The 20,893-nt window shown below is 32.4% G+C and overlaps 1 protein-coding gene across 1 annotated transcript; it reads left to right on the forward strand.

The window, feature by feature from the left end:
- Positions 1-1,797: 1,797 nt before the first annotated feature.
- Positions 1,798-14,715, forward strand: LOC148610432 (dolichyl pyrophosphate Glc1Man9GlcNAc2 alpha-1,3-glucosyltransferase-like). Its single transcript, XM_088543268.1, is given in 14 exon segments — positions 1,798-1,895; positions 3,550-3,628; positions 3,894-4,087; positions 4,434-4,543; positions 5,476-5,543; positions 5,819-5,939; positions 8,069-8,166; positions 8,893-9,013; positions 10,333-10,472; positions 11,418-11,557; positions 12,500-12,597; positions 13,767-13,839; positions 14,471-14,696; positions 14,698-14,715. Coding segments are annotated over 14 exon segments (1,551 nt in total). The 5' UTR covers positions 1,798-1,830.
- Positions 14,716-20,893: the final 6,178 nt, after the last annotated feature.

The following is a 20,893-nucleotide window of genomic DNA, read 5'->3' on the forward strand; positions in this document are numbered from 1 at the left end:
CTACCAGAGTAACTAATGTAAGAGGAATAAAGGGAACCAAGATTCTATTGGAAATCAAAAGAATGTAATCCAGGGACAAAGACCTGACAGAAAAGCAAACACAACAAAGAACATAAAGTAACTAAAAAAATACAAAGTAACAAAAATAAATGAGCATTTGATAGGTACCTAAGAGAAAATCTGGTTTATGGATATTAACTTGAGTTAAAAGGAATGGGTCACTAAAATGACATCACAACCATAAAGGAAGGTTGTGATAGATGCTTAGAGGTTTCAACTGAAATCATTTACAATTTAGAGGCCAGAAAGTGATCACTTCAACTTTGGTCAATCTTGTATCCTGTGTCAAATATGTAATAAGATTCATACCTGTCAAGTCTCGAGCTTTCAAGCACCAAATCACACTCTCACCTTTTCAAGCACCAAATCACTCTCTCACCTTTGCTGTTGTACTACTTCCAATTTTCAGATTTTTTCTCCCAAAAATAAAAAAATCATTTTCCCTGTTTGAACCTGAAACTAAGTTCATTTAGGCTTGTCCTAAATGTTATTTTACATTTGGTGTCTACTATTTCATAACAAAACCAGCTTTGAAAAATATGGGACTGGATATTCTGCTGAAGCTTCCATTTTAGTTAAAAATAGAGCTAAAAAGCCATTAAAATACTTTGAAAATTGAAAAATCTAAAGCTTTTGGGGTCTATGCCTCCAGATCCCCTATCTTACCCTTGATAGCTCTGTAAACCTAATCAAAACTGAAAGTTGTATCTAGTTTGCATGGCATAGCCCCTACTGCTCTGGGTTCAACATCTGCTGTTGTATCAAGCTGTGAAGCTTTTTATTTGAAAATCTTGATTCAATGAAGGTATCAATCTCAACAACCACAGAGATGAGGTGCTATTGTTACATCTGATATTGTAAGCACATGCCATATGCAAGTTTTCTTTCTGAGACAAGTACCTGTGCCTGTAAGGGAGCAAAGGGAGCAAACATTTCATTTTTAGGGGGGCTTGGGTCAAATTTGAAATAAAAAGTCAAGAGGAGGCTGCACGGTTAAAAAGAATTCAAGGTAGGCTGTAGTAAAAACTGAAAAGTCGGGTCAGAAATTATCCAAAAAAATCCAGGAGTAACAAAATTTGATAGGAAATCAAATGGTTGCTCCCTAAAAGCTAAATGAATAAATAAGTCCAGAGCGGTATTATTTCTTCAGATTAAGGTTACAGACCACCAATTCAACCAATGAGCATTTGGAACGTACGCAAAAATAGTCCTACGCAGAAATTACCCCTGTTCCTCATAGTGCTGTGAAAAAAGTTCTCATCTGATTTAAAAAATTGAAACAGTTTCTGAAAGGAAAAACATTTCTGTACATTTTATAGGTGCATTTTGCTTCTTGTGATGTGAAGCCTAATCTCCATAATGATTTTTAAATATACCCCTATCTTGTGAAAACACTGGGATTTCCCATGCTATTTATAGACCCTTCACTTCCGGTGACCAGTACTGCACTGCAAGTCTGCTAACCCCACATGCCATTCTGAGGATTGTGAGCTGACATATGTAGAATCATGCTGATATATAGTCCTCTGCAGGTTAAAGTTAAGGTAAAGTCCAGAGAAGCCATTGAATATTGTGAAATTAGCATAGAAGCCTATGGAAAGTGGAATTAGTGGTTTTTAGCCTTAAACATATGTAAAATATTATGAACAAAGAAGAATTTTTCACTTGAAATGAGAATAAAAAGACTATAGTCCGAGAAAGGTCCAACCTATTTTTGGGATGACTTACCCTTTCGAGCTTTTACAAACGCTCGAATGACATTGAGTTAAAATGGAGACGTGGGTTAAGGTAGCCGGCACAATCAGCTGTTTTAAGTTGTTATTACTACCGGCATAGTAAGATAAACGCTATTTTGATAATAAATTAATTAATCAAAGTACTTTCCAATGGATATAGTTTACTTATGTCTAATTAAACCTACTACTTACGATAAAATCAAGGTTTTTAGTTAAATACCTAGAGTTGCCTCCCCCTACTTACAGTAGCAAATTGCATTAATCTATAGACTTGCATGCTTAATTCAAGATCCATTCAGCTGGACAAAGTAAAAGAACAGCAAATTAAGAGCACATACAAAGGTTTTGTGTAGGTTATGTTTGTATGTGTTCGTAATTTTCAGTTCAGTTGCTTTTAACTTAAGCGATGCACGCCTGTTTATAATTGTATGTCTATGTGCAGTCTCTACGCTTTGCATGTCTTGTGTATATATATATATATATATATATATGTTCATTTGATTAAAAGCTCACCAGAGCTTATGCTGTAGTCATTATCCGTACCCAATCTAAATAAAGTGTCGTATTAGTATTTGTATTCGGACCATATCTTAATTTAGTTAAATTTGAAGAAATGGCAATTTGTTCAAGCAAATCAATTCCATTTTGCACTGCATAACACTAATATGAATTTTAGACTTTTGTGACAGGACTGCCTACCTGTGTGTAGCATGTAGTGAGATTTTAATTGCCAGTTAATTGACTAAATGATAAATTCTTTAGCCCAACTGGTTTGTTGCTGGCTTGTCATAGAGTGGTCTGGGGTTTGATTCTCAGTGGCAGAGTATAATTTTATGGGTCATATCATGCTGTTCCATTACATTTGGCGCCCAACTAAAAAACACACTGGATTTGTGTAGCTATTGAGCTAGTTTCTAACATACAAAATAATCACTCTGATACACTAAGAAGTTCCCAATTTAATATCTGTTAGCTCCAAGCACAGACAACCAGTCGAAATGAACAGGGGAAAGAGGAAAGAGTTTTTGTCTTACTCACATATTGTTTAAGCAAATATTGCTGTCAGCAAATGTCACTCGGAATCCATAGGACTTGTAATATGACAATGTTTGTTGTTTATGAAATATTAAAGTTATCAACACTTTTTTTTTTCTAAATTTGACTTGTGCTTCAGTGTAAGCTTTGGGGCTACAATAGTAACATGTAATGCATTACTAAAACTATGAATGAAAGGATCAAATCTTAATCTGACCCATATGTTTCATAGTGATGCCATAAATTGGAATCGCAGGAGATGGAGTGAATTCACTCATCAGAAATTTCTTTTCTGCCAACTTTCAGAAATTCATTTGATCCTTATTATATCAGGTCCTTAATTTTCATTGTACCATTATTCAACTCTGCAATCACTTACAGTAGCTCCCTTTTAATTAAGATGTTCTATAGGTAAGGATTATGAAAATAAATGGCTCAAAATGGTTCTGACAGAAATGATGTGTGTGATTCAGAAGTGATCGAGTTTTAAATACAAGCGTGTGGTGTTAATAGATAGTCTCACATATCACATTGGTTAAGACAAGTGGTGGTGCAAAGCAAAATAAGTTGCAATTTGAGTAGAAAGTAAAGGTGAACCCCAAAGTCAAATTATATACCAGATAACTTGATTAAAGAGAGTGTAGTACATGTCTTCCTGTATTTGTATTTAAATAAGAATTGAGTGGGAAACTAATATTGTTCAATTTTATTTTTTCAGCAAATCAACAGATTTTGATGTGCACAGAAACTGGTTGGCTATAACTTTTAGTTTACCAATTAATCAATGGTATTATGAGGTAAGTACTCAACTCATATTAAGCAAGTTCTGTATTAACCTCAAAGAAGTTCTTATACATTTTTATCCTTGTCATGGATGGAAAAAAATATTTTCCAGGAGATTTGTATTCATTTTCCTGTCTTTAAGGGAAATATTTTCTATATAATGAAGAACCAAAGAATTATTTTAAGTTATATGTAAATAGTCTTTAAAAAAAACTATACCGAAATGTCATTAACCATACTCTTTTCTACATTGTAGCAATCCTTTCATTTTTATTTCAGGCAACATCTCAATGGACATTGGATTACCCTCCTTTGTTTGCCTGGTTTGAATGGGCAATGTCACATGTTGCTCAATATTTTGACAAAGAAATGTTAAGAATTAAGAATGTTGATTATAGATCTGATGCCACAGTGTTGTTTCAAAGACTGTCTGTCATAGTTACGGATTTCTTGTTCATCTATGCAGTCAAAGAGTTGGTATTTTGTTGCAATTCTGAGCCTTTTTTCAGTTGACACAAATAGCTGCTGTTTGTAAACATAAACTTTTAAATCATAAAAAGATGCCGTAGCTTGTTTTACTTCCTGTTAACAAGTCTATCTTTTTTTATGTGAACTAAAAAAAAATTAAATAATTGGTATTTAAAAAAAAATTAATTTTAAATAAAATGAACCTAGTCCAGTCCAAAAGAATACAACTTTAAAATAAGATTGGGAAAAAAATCTTGACAAATGGTTCTTTGTCCATATTTCTTTCTCTGTAAGAATGGTGATTTGGTGAATTAATTAATAAGGTGATAGCTCTCTGTACTTTTCCCCTAGATTTTGTGCTATTAGGAGTAAAGAAGATAAGAGAAAGGATATTTTCAGCTCCCCACCAATGGTACTGTTTCTGTTGTTAGTATGTAATGCTGGTCTTTTGTTGGTGGATCGTATCCTTAACCTAAAAATATTGCTGTTGTTTATTAAACACAACAAATACTTACACTCATGATTCACAATTTAAGGAGGTAGACCTAGGGTAAGGGACACAACTCTTACAAATCATTGGACTGTTTGTATTCAGCTTTTGACATCAATCGCATGTAACCATCGAAGTAACTTTGATTGATTTGATTCAGTTTCAAATGAAAGCTTGATAGGCTTTGGTGAAATTGAATATGATACAAACATATCACTGATTTCAAGAGTTACGTCCTTTACTCTACGTCCCTAGGTCTACCTCCTTTACAGAATGTCTGTGAAAGACCAAGGCAATGGGTAACAAATGCCTAATTTTGTTTCCATGAATTGTTCATCATTTTGAGAGCAACTTACTAATATTTTCCCAAAAGTGAATATTGTTTTGTGATTTACCTAACGATGAGGATGAAATAAATTACATGGAAAGCATTAGAAACTTTAAAGTAAAGGGAAATAACTTTTCAATAAGTTCATTATTTCATTGATTTGTAAGAGAAATATATTTTCTGAGTCATTCACTTTTGACATAGAAAAATTCCTGTTCTTTTTGATGATTTTAATGCTACATTTGAGATAAAAAATTAATGGGATTCCATTTACTCTGTGCTGCACATATCTTAGATGACACTTGTCATTGCAAACAATCTTGACAATTTCATGTTTTTATGATGTAAAGCTTATCAGTGTGTTTTATTATTTAGTTATAATGATACATGCATACATGTTTTCGTCTTCATATGTCAACAAACATTGATTTATAATATTGATTTGCTTTTATATAATCAAATATTTGAAAATTGCAAGATTTAAATCATTGTTTTAATAATATTTTGATAATCCTTATTCATATGTAAACAAATTCAGTTTGTACCTATGTATCATATTCTTTGACTTCAATCAGATATACATTTTCAGTACAATGGATTTTTATTTGGATTGCTTGTTCTTTCAATTACTAAGTTGTATGAGGTATGTATTTTAATTACATGTAGTTAACTTTACTCATAGATTTGATGCAAATAAAAAAGTTAAAATGTTTATTGAACATAAATCGTAGTATCGGCACTAGTACGTATGTATAATAGGGTTTTGAATATAAAGAAAATAGTAAGTATAAGACAACAAAGAAAGAGTGATAAGTGAAATCCAGACTTACTTCAGTTACATATCATCATTTTTTCTACTGCTAGGTAACTGAGAATGAAAACATTAATTACTGGTATATTTCTTTTTTTCTTTTTCAGAATAAAGTACTGGAAGGTGCCCTATGGTTTGCAGTTTTACTGAATTTTAAACATATATTTATGTACATAGCACCAGCTTACTTTGTATACCTTCTCAGATGGTACTGTTTTCAACCTTCGGGTTTGTATTTAAGAACAACATATAACAGAGTACATGCTTATAGTTATTTTATAGTTAGGAATTTGGACTTTAAGCACTGAACATAGAGTGCAGGGTGTATAATGTGTTCAAGTGTGTTTATTTTCATACTTTGACAATTGAATTTTTGGTTCAGACTATCTTACTGTGCAGAAAGGTTTCACATATGTATTTCGTACGTAACTTATTTTCATCTCTCTTTCAGAAGAATCAAGCCATTTGCAAGTCCTTTCTATTACTACTATGGTTACTTCAGTCCATGATTGAAAAAAAAGATCTTTCCTTTTTCCTTCTATAGTTATCCTTCATGTATATTTGGATTATCCTCTTTTGAGCTCACCTGGCCAAAGGCCATGTGAGCTATTGCCATCACTTGGCGTCTGTCGTCGTCGTTAACAATTATACAAAACTCTTTTTCTCTTAAACTACTTGACTAATTAGAACTAAACTTGGTATGAATGTTTCTTTGGATATCCTGCATAGAACTGATGTGGGGATTTATGATTCGTCAAAAAACATGGCCACCATTACTGAAAATAGAACATAGGGGTCAGACAGTACTTTTTTGCATATATCTCCAAAACCGTTAGGTTTAGCCAAATTTTGGTTGTAATCCATTAAGGTCTCACTAACCACTTCTAACGTTTCCATTACTTTACATGTTAAAAAAGTAATTTTCAAAGTCTCACTGTGAATTCCCAGGACAAATGACATCTTAAAGCTGCATACCGTTGCGAAGCTTGGAAAATAAGGCTTCCAAAATCATTATGCTAATGGTACGATGATAGTAGAAATTCTTCACAAAATTTACTTGAATAAATAATACTGAAAATCCACATTTTTACCTGTTCTGCTAACTGACAGCATGGAGGCAAATTACTCAAAGATGTAAACAATATTCATACACTTTTGTAGTTAATTACATATATGATTTTAAAGTACACATTCTCAGCTTTATTTTGACTACTTTTAATCATAATACACACAAATAATGCACTTACAATGCATATGTCTAAGTTCAGTGTGTTTTTGGTACTACATAGGGGGGTGGCCATTTGACCCGGAAGTGGTTAGTGAGACCTAAGCCATGTTGGAGTTATTGCCCTTTTTCAATGATTTTTGCTATTTTTAATGTTATTTCTTTCCAAAATCTTCTCCTCTGACACTACTTGACCAATTGAAACCAAACTTGGTATGAATGTACCTTGGGGTATCCTGCATAGAACTGATGTGGGGATTTTTGATCCGTCGAAAAACATAGCTGCTGTTACTAAAAATAGAACAAAGGGGTCAGACAATAGTTTTTCACAAGTATGTCCAAAACCGTTAGGTTTAGCAAAATTATTTCTATAGCTGAAATGACCCTTATTATAAGGCCTTCAATAGTTGTCAGGGATCAAAGTTGTCAGGTGACTCCTGTAAGAGTTATTGCCCTTAAAAGATGAAAAATGACAGCCAGACAGGTTTTTTTTACAGTTTTCAGCCCATATCTTTAAAACTATAAAAGAAAGACACTTTCTATCACTGAAATGATCCTTATGATAGTCCTACCAAAGTCTTCTTGAGTCAGAATTGTTGGACAACTCCTTGTTAAATTTACTGCCCTTGAAAGACAAACTTTAACCTGGTGGGCGATTCAGGCTCCTGGGAGCCTCTTGTTCTTTTCCCCTCTGCATGGGGTCCATTCTCCAACATACATGGGTTTATGATAAATTGTTGTGTTTTAAATAACCTGCTATTTACACAACAATAATAATGGATATTGTTTGAAAGAGTACTCAAGGGAACTAAGATTCAAATGCAAACCAAAAGAAAGAAATACAGGGACAAAGACCAGACATGGAAAACAGACACACACAACAAAGAACATAAAATAACCAAAATAATACATACAAAGAAACAAAGGTAAATGATCAACTCAGACTCCACTAAAAACTGGGAGCATGGACCAGTAGCACTAGTAGGGTATACATCCTGCTTTTTTAGAAACACCCTCTAAGCTGCTCAGAAAAAGTCAATTCTGTGGTTACTGAAAGAAGAAAGAGAAACTAAAGATGTTAATTCAATGGCTAACTTGCTAATATTAACATTTTAAGCCTCTCTTATTTCAGGTGTTTCGTTGAGAACATTTTCCTTCAGCAGACTTGTAAAGCTTGGAATAATTGTTGTATCTGTATTCTGTCTTTCATTTGGTCCTTTTATATTCATGGTAAGTATATTGAACATGTTTTATTGTTACTATACACTTATTTCCTGCAGTAGAGGGTGATACCCAGAAATAACACATGAGGTAGATATGTGCCCTGAGACATAGTCGAGGGTAATACATGTATATATTTTGAGTGTGTTACTCTGTGAATCACCCTCTGCTGCAGGCAATATGTGTTATATTATACTGAATACCCTTTTTAATACATCACACTTTCGTGCACATGTGCATAACCTTTAAGAAACTCTAGTGTAATTGGGAGTTATATTGATGAGAGTGGTATATTGTAACCACCAATTATTTTTTAGGGGCGGAGTTAGGAAGGAATAGACCAAAATAACACGTATTGCTTATTCAATAGAAATTTGTGCTTTTTGTATGAAGTATAGCATAACATAATACTGTAAATCAACTCATTTTTGCTGATTTGTCCAGCAAGAAAAAAATCACAAAAATAAATCACTGTTAATAAGTCCTTTTAATATAGAATAAATAATAGGCAACGTAGATCACAAATATGAAAAACAGTAAAATTGAAATGATTTTGTGCAACTCTGGGAAAATAAGTTGATTTACAGTACTTCAATTATAGAAATGGCAATTTGTTCTCTGTTATTGTCTGTAAGAATGTGATTTTTTATTTCTGAAAAAGTTCAGCTTCCAAGTATGGGGGATTGTTTGAGGTTATTCTTTAAGCATGAATTAACAAGGTATTTTTCATTGCAGGGGCAGTTACCCCAGGTTTTATCCAGATTATTTCCCTTCAAGAGAGGACTGTGCCATGCCTACTGGGCTCCTAACTTCTATGCACTGTACAATGTAGTTGACAAAGCTGCATCAGTTGTCTGTAAGTATTTCATCAGTGAAAATTGAATACCTGTCCACAATACACAGAGACCCAATTATCATTAGCATATTTCCATACAAATTAAACCTGATTGATGGTATTTATACATGCATGTTCAATGGATTTAGATGAAAATTAAAGGAAGATTAGGCATCATATGCAGATGTGCATTGAGAAATATAATTATGGTCCGTTTCCTCCAAAAAGGAGATTCCAAGTGAAGTGTTTAACATTTCAGACTATTTGAAGTGGTGGTATTCTCTATGTGAACTTATTCACAGTATTAAGTAGCAGGCTTTGTAAGAATCATGGCAAATTCTGTAAAATGTGATACACCTAAAAAAAAAAACTACATATTTTTATCTTTGGTACTAAGTTGCTTAATATGTCTATGTGGTGAAATGTATATTCATTCAAATCGGTATGCTTTTAGGAGATAATCCACATAAAAAAAACCAATAGTTTATATTGTATTTTAGTGTCATTTACAGAGTTATCTCCCTTAATTTTGAATTCAATTGTACATTCTATATGATTTTTATCTCCTAAGAGCACGTGTTGTATGAGAAGCCAAATGTTAATTTTTGTTAGCAATAACATTTTAAACAAAATGTTAAAAATAAAAATATGCAGGCTTTCCAATCATGAATCACTTTTTGCATGATCCTTACCTGGAGTACTACTTGATAGTTCAAATTGTATTTGTTATCACTCCAAATTTTAAAGTTAGTGAAGATTGAAATAGGTAGGTTAGTGTATGGAAACAGCATTGTGGGTATTGCCAATAAAAAGTAAGAAATACACAGAAAAAAATCAGGATAACAATGTAAACATGGCTTTACTGCATTCTTCACAATTACCTAAGGAAGTTCATCAGGTGATTGTCATTTCAGGGAAGGCCAACTTTGTCCCTGATGGTGCATGTTGTGATATATTTAGTCTCCTTAATTACAGGCATTTCATCACTTTTCATGTTGACGTACTCCCAAACAGTTGGAGTGGGGAAACGCTCTCGGACCCACATGGGGTCTGGGAGTAGGCCAGAGTGTCAACAGAGCAGCCCAGCTGCTAGTAGGACATACTCTGACTGAGTTCTTCAGTCGGGTATCCCGAAGGCTGGGCTCTGCTACCTCCAACTACTAACAGACATTTACTAACAGAATCCCCATAAGGGGCCGTTGTGCGAGATACGTAAGGATAGTCAAGACTGCAAAAAACCCCAATCATCATCAGGCATTTCATTGTGTAATGAGTTATGACATAACAAAGAGATGCTATACTTAAAACTACTGTTTATGCAAGTTAGTTTTCTTTTGTAGGTAAAAAATTAAATTTGATCAGTGTAACCAATTCTAGTTCTGCTGTCATGACAGGAGGTCTAGTACAAGAGTTTCAACATTCAGTGCTGCCCTCTATATCACCACTTGCCACCTTGATCCTTACTATGTTATCAATTCTGGTATTGTTTTATCGCTCAGCATTTCTTTCATCAGTACTGGTTTGGTTACATATCTGTTAACCTTTGGAACAGCTCATGTGGGAGATTTTCCCAATTGTCACCGACTCATGTGGACTACGTTTTTGTAAAAGCAAATTTTTGGTGTTAAAACTCAATTTTTAGTATTTTTTAAAGAAAATATAGTAATTTTTAACAAAATGCTCCCACAAATCTTACATTTCTATGTGGAAGATTCTAAATTTTTCGTTTTTTTTTAGTCTCCCCTATAATGTGGGAAGGTTAACAGGTGTGTGGTTTTATCAGTATCCAAATTACATGTCTGTTGCTATGGAAACTGTCATGTATTTTCAAAACAGGTATCATTTCATTTTTTGAAAGTCAACGAAAAATGCATCATCTAAATAAATGACTTAAAAGTCTATAAACCATGTACATTGCACTATTGGCAAGAATTTTTCAAATTAAAACTCATTTCCAGTGATCGAATTTAAGGAGAAATACTTGCTAAATGCAAGTTAAAATTCAATTTTGCTAGTAGAAATTATTTGCACTTGCTAAAATTTGCTAGTGGAATTCTATATGTCACATAGGTAAAGTCCGGAAATAACCCAAAAAACTTAAATTTAGTGAGTAAATTTTCAGTACTTGCTTAATTTAGCTAGTGGAAAAATTTCTGAAATTCAATCTCTGATTTCATATTGCTGAAATACTGATTGAGAACTCAATTTTTGTAACAGGAACAATTTCTCCTGAAAAAATGGTTTGAAATATTCATAAGGTTTTCTACTAAGCATTGACTTTACATTCTTGTACAAAAGAAAATTTGTGGAATTGTTTGAAATTTATATCCTTTAAGAGTGTAACGGCTATGGTACTGTATATGATAAATAATTGGCATGATAAAGGAAGGTACGTGAATTCAATTGTTCTCTATTTCCATTGTAGCCATCATTAGTACATTTATGGCGGTATCCAAAAGGTCCTAAAAGTTTTCTGAGATGTTTAATTCTGTGTGCCTTTGGATCTTTCATGTTTGGTTGGCATGTACATGAGAAGGCTATCCTAATTGTTACCATTCCTTTAAGGTATGCACATACATGTATATAGACTTTCATTTACCTCAGTAGATGAAAAAAGTACTGAAGATGCTATAAAATGAAGTTAAGGCCGAAAAAAAATAATTTTGTGTTTCCGATTCACCCCTCTAAAATTTTGTAGGTTTGGGAGGTATGGATTTCTTCTTTTTTTTTAATTTTAAAATGAAATAAGTGTGACACCAAACTCAGAATACAATAAAAACCAAATCTGCAAAAATTTAAAACATAATAGACTTAGTCCATGGCCAAGAGCACACTTACATGTGTTTACAATCGATTCCAAATATAAACAACCAGTATTTCTAACTCTTTGGTTTTCCATCTAGGTTGGGAAAAAATATCTTTGGCTTTATTTTCTTCTTTTTTTCTGTGAGACTGTTAGCAGGCTTTTCATTTTTTTTTTCAAAATGACAAATAAAAAATTTTGGGTAGGTGGTTTTGATGGAGGGTCAGTGTGTCTTGAGGCATCAATTTTTTTTGTAGGCCTAATGTATGTAAAAGCCATCACATTAGGAAGTGAGTGAAACATTGTCAAAAATAGGGAATCAATGGAACATTACCATAAGTGATACTCCACCATGTAATGGTGAAAAAGGGGGATGGCAAAATTTTCAAAACGGCCTTACTCAAAAATGACATTTTGTATCTTGTTGAAAATTTAACTTAACCAGCATTTTTAAACAACAACAAATACATCAATTAGTTCTCAAGTTATTATCTGGAAACTGTCTGGGGACAGACAGAGGAACACACAACTTTTTGGAGGAAATCACATAATACCTCACCACTCCATCTGTTAGGATATTACAAAAAAAAATTGAGGAAAACCTCAAGGACTTTAGGAAATTCTCCACATGAGATTTTTATGAAACCAGAGTCTGATAAACAGAAGTTCCGTATCAAATTCCCGTTCTGAATTTATCTTTTCAGTTTACTAGTTTTGGATAAAAAGAAAGATGCTCAGATATTTCTTATTCTATCCACTGTAGCACACTATTCTTTGTTTCCACTGATATTTACAAAAGCAGGTATGTACCATTATAAGATAAGGATATGGCATAAAGATATCTTTTATATGTATAAAAGTGTTTGAAACTGGTTGACATTGTATGAAAGCTATTTTTTTTTTAAATGGGTTATCTCCCTTTGACTTCAGAATAGAATTTAAAGAAAATGACCATGTATTTTTTTTCTGAACAAGAAATCTACTTAACCAAGTAAGTGCAATGAATGTTTTCATCTAAAATGAAATTTAGGATGTGCGAAGATAGTAGTTATCGTCAAATCTGTTAAGGTAGGACAGAGTATGTGATGGAATAACACAAATTCCAATATTTATCTTTAAATAGCTACAAAAAGGGTTTTTGAAGTTTATTCTCGATCTAGGCAGGTAAAAGACACAAACGTCTGCTGAAATTTGATAAAATGGCCGCCAACATGGGCTGTCAGAATTTCCAGACCCTTGGGTCTACCTATTACGCAGATCATACTTTCTGTCATCTTGCAAAATCATACAGATATATATATATTTTCTATTAACAAATAGTGTTTGAAATAATGTAAAAATAATATTTTTAGATTATTTCAAATGATTTTTTTACATTAGAATGATAAAATTGAAAACATTATTTTTAAAAAGCCTCTTTCTTGGGGAGATGATTGGAGGGAAAACTTTATGTGGAAATGTATAGGGAATTTCAGTTTTTTAAATATTGCAAGAAAAAGAGTTTGGTGACCCCCAACTTTCTCTTTGAAAAATGAAAGAATGTCGGTTAAGTGTTCTTTATAAAATGTTATAAAGAAGTTTTATCTTCTAGTTTCTCTTTCGAAGTTTGCGAAATATTGAAAATTCCCAACAGAATCCATATAAAATGTAGTAAAATATTGGCTTTAATAAGGCTCAATTATCTCAAAATCAAGTTAAGTGACCTATATTTTTTATATTAAAATTCTAAAATACCAGTATGTTAATTCAGGGTCATCTCTGACAAAAACAAAGAAAATTTATGTACTAAAAATATTACATATGATCTAAGTCTTGTTTATTGCCAAAAAACAATGTACAATGTACTATACTGAAGTTAAGGCCTCAGAATTTTGTGCATGTGACACTAAGTATAGAATGTAGTAAATCTGTAGAGTGTATTATACATTTTGTGAATTCCTATATTGTAGTTTTGTTTTTTTTTTTTTTTAGAAACTGTCCTTAAAATCTGCATAGTAATGTTTTATACAGTATATTCATTTCACAGTTTAGGAAATCATTATAGGTAAGGAACATAACTTTCACATCAAAATACTTGTACACTTTGTTTAACTTACCATGATAAGTCCGAAAATGAATTTCACTGAATAATTTACATTTACAGCAATGAACTTTGTCTGAAAGTAAAATCCTTGAAGGATTCATTTTGGGTTTCTGGTTTAACTATTTGGATAGAACAAAATATCTAGTCTGGTGGTCCTTTGAATGGGTACAGTTATCAGCAATAAAATTTAGTCTAACTGCATCTCGCATAAAATTTTACATTCTATAACAGATGTAGTAGTTGATAGAGAGAAAAACAAATTACTGAACATTAAATTTGAGCTATGCTATGTACTTTTTGTTGAATACTTTTTTAAGGGATTCAAAGTACATCCAATTCATGATTTTTTTTTCAAACATGTATTTATAATGTTCACTACAGCTTTTGAAAAAGGCAGGGTAATCCAGACAAAAAGGGCATTTTAGCACATAAGAGGAAATTTAAAGGTACATATCCAAGCATTTACCTCTACATGTTTGTAGGGAAAATTGCCAGAAAAGAGCAGGAAGCACATACACTCTTAAAACCTTCTGTTTGGAACACTAATCTAAAAATCCACAATTATTGTTTATCTCTTATTCAAATATTACAGAATTCCATGGACATTGAATCAGCTTCCATTATGTTCCATAGCAGAGACAATATATCTATGTGGTATTATACCTTTAGAGGTCTATAACAGCCTGGTCCATCCATTACTGGGGCTGGACAAGAGACTACCATTCCTACCATTAATGTTTACGTCAGTTTATTGTGCTATAGGAGTTACATACTGCTGGATTAGATTTTACAGGTTAACATTGAAGAATAAGGAATCTTAAGAGTCATAAGGAATAAAAATGATTAAAATGAGTTGACTTTTTACTTTCCTCTCCAATTTGAAAGCAGGAGGCATTTAGCGATCATGGTGTCTGTTCATCTGTTTGAATATAAGTAGCTACATGCACATGGATTAAAATCAATTATTCAAAAGTAATCAATTACTTACAGTAGCTACAATAAGTCCAATATACAAATTTGAAGCCCACTGCTGTCCATTGCTCCAATTTGACAGTAAACCAGTTTGTTGGGTTGGAAGGTTATTTCTCTTTGCTCAGAATTTAAAAAAATGGAGTCCAAGTTGGGAATATGAAAAAGGTCTATAAAGTATCGTAAAACCTGTGAAAAGTTTCATTTACTTGAAAGGAGTATCATTCTTGTGAGAAATATTGTTATAATTTAAAAAGTATCATAGTATATGTGAATCCAAAGAGTTTGGAAAGGGAGTTCAAGGCTGTTTGTCATTTTTACCACAATAATGCGAGAGATTAACAAAAAAGGAAGTATCAGTATACTTGTAGGAGGTATTAGTTTACTTGTAGTAAGCATAAATATACTTATGAAAGTATCAGTTTACCTGTAAGAAGTATCAGTACACTTGTAGGAAGCATAAATATACTTGTAGGGAGTATCAGTATACCGGTAAAAGTAGATCATACCTATTTTGTCAAGTTGATAAATTTTCTTAGTTTTTCTGGAAGATGACCTTCAATAAACAAACCATAGGATTTTCATATAAAAAACATTGGTCACCGAATTTTATTCTGAGATAAATGAGTTTGAATAAAGGCAATTTTTTAAATAGATTTTGAGGGGAATTCCCCTTCTTTGAGTTTGAGATAATTGAGCCTAAATGAAGGCAATTTTTATGTGGATTCTATTGGGGAATTTTCCTAATTTGTAAACTATCCAAAAAATGATAGATAGAATTTCTTTTAAATTTACATAAAGAGCACTTAACTGACATTCTTTCATATTTCAAAAAGACAATTGAGGGTCACCAAACTCTTTTTCTTGCAATACTAAAAAAAACTAAAATCATTACATTTCTACAGAACCTTTTCCCACCAATTATCTCCCCTTAAAATTTGTAATTTTTCCATACAATTTTTTAGGTCAAAATGCTTTTTAAATAACTTGACATAATGTTTTTACACCAGTTTGAACATTATTAGTTCATTGAAAATGATTTTGTAAGATGACCGATTGCATATGGTAGAACCTCTCGTTGATGGATTAGGCTTGCTTTTTCAATAGTTTTGGTTTTGAGTACTTTTTACAACTAATATTTTGATTATGATCTTCCTACATATTTAATTTTAATGCTGCTGATGAGAGGTTACTACCTGAAACACGTGTACAGCACATCAAAATTTACAATATATAAAACTGGTATTTTTGTATATATAAGGAATGTTCAGTGTAAAAAGTGGTCAAAAAGTACAAGATGAACAGAATATCTAAATTTCAGTAAACTTTAAGCAATTTTTTTTTGTCCTTTTAATGCAAAAATTTTACAGAAGTCCTTATATTTTTTTAAATTGTTATTGGTTCATGTATCCAAATCCACATTTAACACTTGACTTAATTTTAATGCCCCTTCTCCTTTAGTTTCAAAATATCCTAAAATAAAAAAAAATCATGAGGCTTTCACAATAGAAAAAAAGGAATGGCTGTAAATTCTGATACTAAAAAAAGTAATAGTGATACTTCAAATGAATATCATGATATTTTAACAAGTATCAGTATAAAATTCGTAGGTACCAGTTACGTGATACTTAGAATATAAAATGTATTGCTTTAGGGTCATCGTTCTTCTGACATGACCATCACTCAGAGCTTGTGGCAGGGTCAGAGGAAATTCTGACAAGAACCTTACTTATATACTAATAGAGTATGTCCAGCAGTTCAAAAATTGATTAACTGGTATGACCAATAAATACAGGAATGGGTCCGGTAATGGATATTTGAATTAATAACCATTTCTCCCATATAGGTGAGTTCTTTGTGATGTCATCACTTACCAGTGGTGATATGGTTTTGGTTGGCAAAAAATCCATTCAGTGGTATGGGGCATCAACTTTAAACCATCATAACTTTTTCATTTTTTAAGATAATTGAAAAATTCTTTTGGTTCCCAAAATTGCAAATACAATTTAATTTTTTTTACTCGTGGAATTTTTGAATAAATATTCAGTAATTAGACTTTATGTGCATAAGATTTTATTTATAATTTTATATGAAAATAGAGGTTTACATATAAATATCTTTACAAATTTATTGTTCAAGTAAAAGAGTTATAAATTCACATACAAGATATGAATTATTTTATCTAAATGAAACATTTTACGGAACCAAAGTTGGATATGAAATAACAAAATTATAAAGTTTTGAAAATTGAGATTCTAATAATGAAATTGTCCATTTTTAGCGCACCTGGCCATAGGCCATGTGAGCTATTGCCATCACTTGGCGTCTGTCATTGTCGTCGTTGTTAACAATTTCTTCAAACATCTTCTCCTCTGAAATTACTGAATAGATTTGCATGAAACTTATAATGACTGTTCCTTAGAGTATCCTGCACAAAATGACTGTTTTTAAATTTTTGATCGGTTAAAAAACATGGCTGCCGTTACTAAAAATAAAACATAGGGGTCAGACAGTAGATTTTTGCATATATCTCCGAAACCATTAGATTTAGCTAAATTCTGACGTGTAAAAATATTCAGCATAATGAGATCTATCTGTGGTCAAATTTTGGTGAAAATCTGTTGACCCATGTTGGAGTCATTGCCGTTTTAGGTCGTATTATGCTGTTTTTGATGTTATTACTTTCAAAAATCTTCTTCCCCAAAACTACTATACTGGAAACTTGTAATTTTTATTTTTAGGGTATCCTTAACATAATGACCGTTTGGATTTTTGATTGATTTAATAACATGGCCGCCTTTACTAAAAATAGAACATGGGGTCAGACAGCAGATTTTTACATATATCTCCAAAACCGTTGGGTTTGGTCAATATCTTTCAATTGCTGAAATATCCTTATTATAAGGCCTACAAAAGTCTTCACTGGATCAAAGTTGTCAGACGACTCTATGTAAGGGTTAATGCCCTTGAGAGGTGAAAAATTACTTTTTCTTTTAGTTTTCAGTCTATATCTTGAAAACTATGATAGATAGAATGAAACTTTCAATTGCTGAAATGATTCTTATTGTAAGGCCTACAAAAGTCTCTAGGGATCAAAGTTTTCAGACGACTCTATATAAGAGTTATTGCCCTTGAAAGGCAAAAAATTACGTTTTTTTGCAGTTTTCAATCAATATCTTGAAAACTATTATAGATAGAATGAAACTTTTGATTGATGAAATGGTCCTCATTATAAGTCCTACCAAAGTCTTGATGGAGTCAAAATTGTCGGACAACTTCTTGTTAGAGTTATTGCCCTTGAAAGGCAAAAATTTAACCAGATGAGCGCGATTCAGGCTCCTGGGAGCCTCTTGTTTATTTAGGTGTTTATTTGCCAACCAATTTGACACTTAATGATATGCAAATTAGTGAACATGACAACAATTAACTAAATCCGCGCCTGAATTCATTGGTGTTTTTGCTCCATCCGGCTGGTCCTGGATGTTTTGACTAATTAATTGATGATTATTTTAAGTGCACTCTGATAGTCATTTGAACCATAAATATATAATTGTTGATATTGTTAAAATGAATATATTTTGATGCGAACAAATCTTGGAAGCCAAGCAGTCGAAATGAGTAATCTCCCGATGACCCTTTCATACCAAAATCAAACAGAGCCTGTTGGCTTGGCCACCTATATTCTAATTTAGAATATTTTTTTTCCTGTTTCTGTTCCAGTTAAACTTCACTCCGGACCAGTTCTGTTTGGAAAAACTTTCTAGCTTGACCAGTTGAACATATTTTCTAATTTCTAACAATTTCATATCAAATGGTTATAGATGGAGAGTGCCTATAGTGTTTTGAAAATATTATTTTTGTCTCCAATACAAGTTTTTGATCCTGCATACTCATCCTACCTTTCAGGAACCCACCCCGTCCACCTATAAATAATATGCATACATAATTAATTTGGTGTCAAAAGACACGCAGACAGCCCATGAACTTCGTCAGGGTTTACACGTTTGAAAAGAGTATAAAATGGTATCTCCCTGAATATTGTTTAATTCTATGATGTAATGTTATGCAATGATAAAGGGTTAACGTCCGCACAAAGAAATCCGTTACTGAGCACAGATAGCTTAGTCTAAGTTCAATGAACGAACCCGATCAGTGACAACTAAAAAACCAATAGGTTATTCACCCCAAAAATTGTGTCCGTTTTAGGACAACCAAGTCATTACAGGTCAAAAAAGGAAACGCGCGGTCACTGTGCTCGTTAACTTTTCCTGCTATATTTTATGATTTGTCATGTACAGTGCAGCGGAAACTATTTATTTCCTCTTTCGTATCGAATTCGTCAAAATAAACAATTTTATCCCAGACATTTACAGAAATCAAGAGAATACAACCATAAGAAGTCCCATTTTGATTGATAGATATATAAAAATGTCTGAGTTATATAATAAAGTGCGAGTTTTAACCCCTCCTAAAAAAAACAACAAACAAACAAAACAAACAAACAAACAAAACAAAACAAAACAAAAAAAAAACAACACAAACACACAACACACAAAGAACAAACAACAAACGAACAAAAAACAAAAACAAACAAAAATAGCAATAGCAATTAACAAGAAAACAAAAAGAAAACAAAAACAACTACAAAAAAATAAACAAATACAAATTCAGCTTGTACCGCCTGGATATAGCTGAAATATTGCTGCCCGAGCGTTAAACCCCCAACAATCAAAAATCAATTATTCTGGTCAAAATAAAAAGGAAATACTATTACACAATTTCTGAAAGTTTTCATGTTTCTCCTTATGTTTGTATCGTATCAAAAAGAGAAAACAACCCCTTTTCTGTTAATTTTATATGCTACGTGGTTAAAACTGCTATACTGTATTTAGTATTGATTACTCAAAAAATCGTTCTTGTTACCATCAACCTCATTACGGATCTATCACTTTTTTTGGATGATTCCATTCTTCCGTCTAGACTATTAAATTTGTGACCGACATATTTACTACAAGTGGGGGAGTTTATTTCTAGGTTATTTCAGGTCACCGTATCCTATGTTGGGTAATGCCAGGTCATTCTCAATGATCATAATCAGTGGGTCAATGGTATGTTCCATTCCCATGCAATGGAACATTCCAAATCTGTAGTAAATATATCAATTATTTCCTGTTATTAGTGAATCATATCTAAAACAAGGAGACCATCTGGCGTAAAAAGTGTCGTAGGTGAAAACCATTCATAAAGATGAAGCCTGCTAATGGTTGCTATAATCAATGCCTAATATGCTCTAACCCTAACGATTTCCAGTGATGAAACTACATTTTTAGCTTAATCAGGGGATGGGGTGTTTTATTAATGAACCACTTCGTTCTGTCGACTTGTTTTTTTATCAGAATTACCGTGCTCTTCTATTAAGCATAGGGCATGTGCATGTTTCTTGAAAGGCAAGTTGATAAAATGTATTTATTAATACACACAATGTATGTATATTTTTAAAGTTATCTGTTAATCGGTGGTAATGGGAGGTAATCGTAATAAAATGTTCTAGTAATAGGTTTGGACTTGACATTGATTTCTATAGTCTACTATAAACCCAGAGGTCCTTGGGACCAGGATTTGTTTTCACAAAAATATCATTAAATCCTTTTGTTTCCATATTTGAGTCAGGGGCGGATCCAGGATTTGAGTTTGGGGTGGGGGGTCGTTAATTGAACAAAATGCCGTGCAAAGCAAGGCAAAAAATATTAGTCCTTGGATCCGCGCCTGCGAATTTTATTGTTGATATTTTGTTTGAATTGTCATACTAAACAGAAATTAATATTCAGTTTTTCATATAACCCATGCTCTTAGGAGATAAAAATTGTATAGAATGCACTGTATAATTCAAAATTAAGGGAGATAACTCTGTAAATGACACTCAAATACAATAGAATCTATTGGATTTTCAATGATTATTATCTCCTAAGAACAGACAGATAGATTGGAATGAATAATTACACATTTCACAATATAGACTCATAAAACAACTTAATTCAAAAAATAA

Source organism: Perna viridis, chromosome 8, assembly GCF_037379345.1.
Source record: "Perna viridis isolate PV_CMFRI_1.1 ecotype Kerala chromosome 8, ASM3737934v1, whole genome shotgun sequence".
In the NCBI taxonomy this organism is placed as follows: domain Eukaryota; kingdom Metazoa; phylum Mollusca; class Bivalvia; order Mytilida; family Mytilidae; genus Perna; species Perna viridis.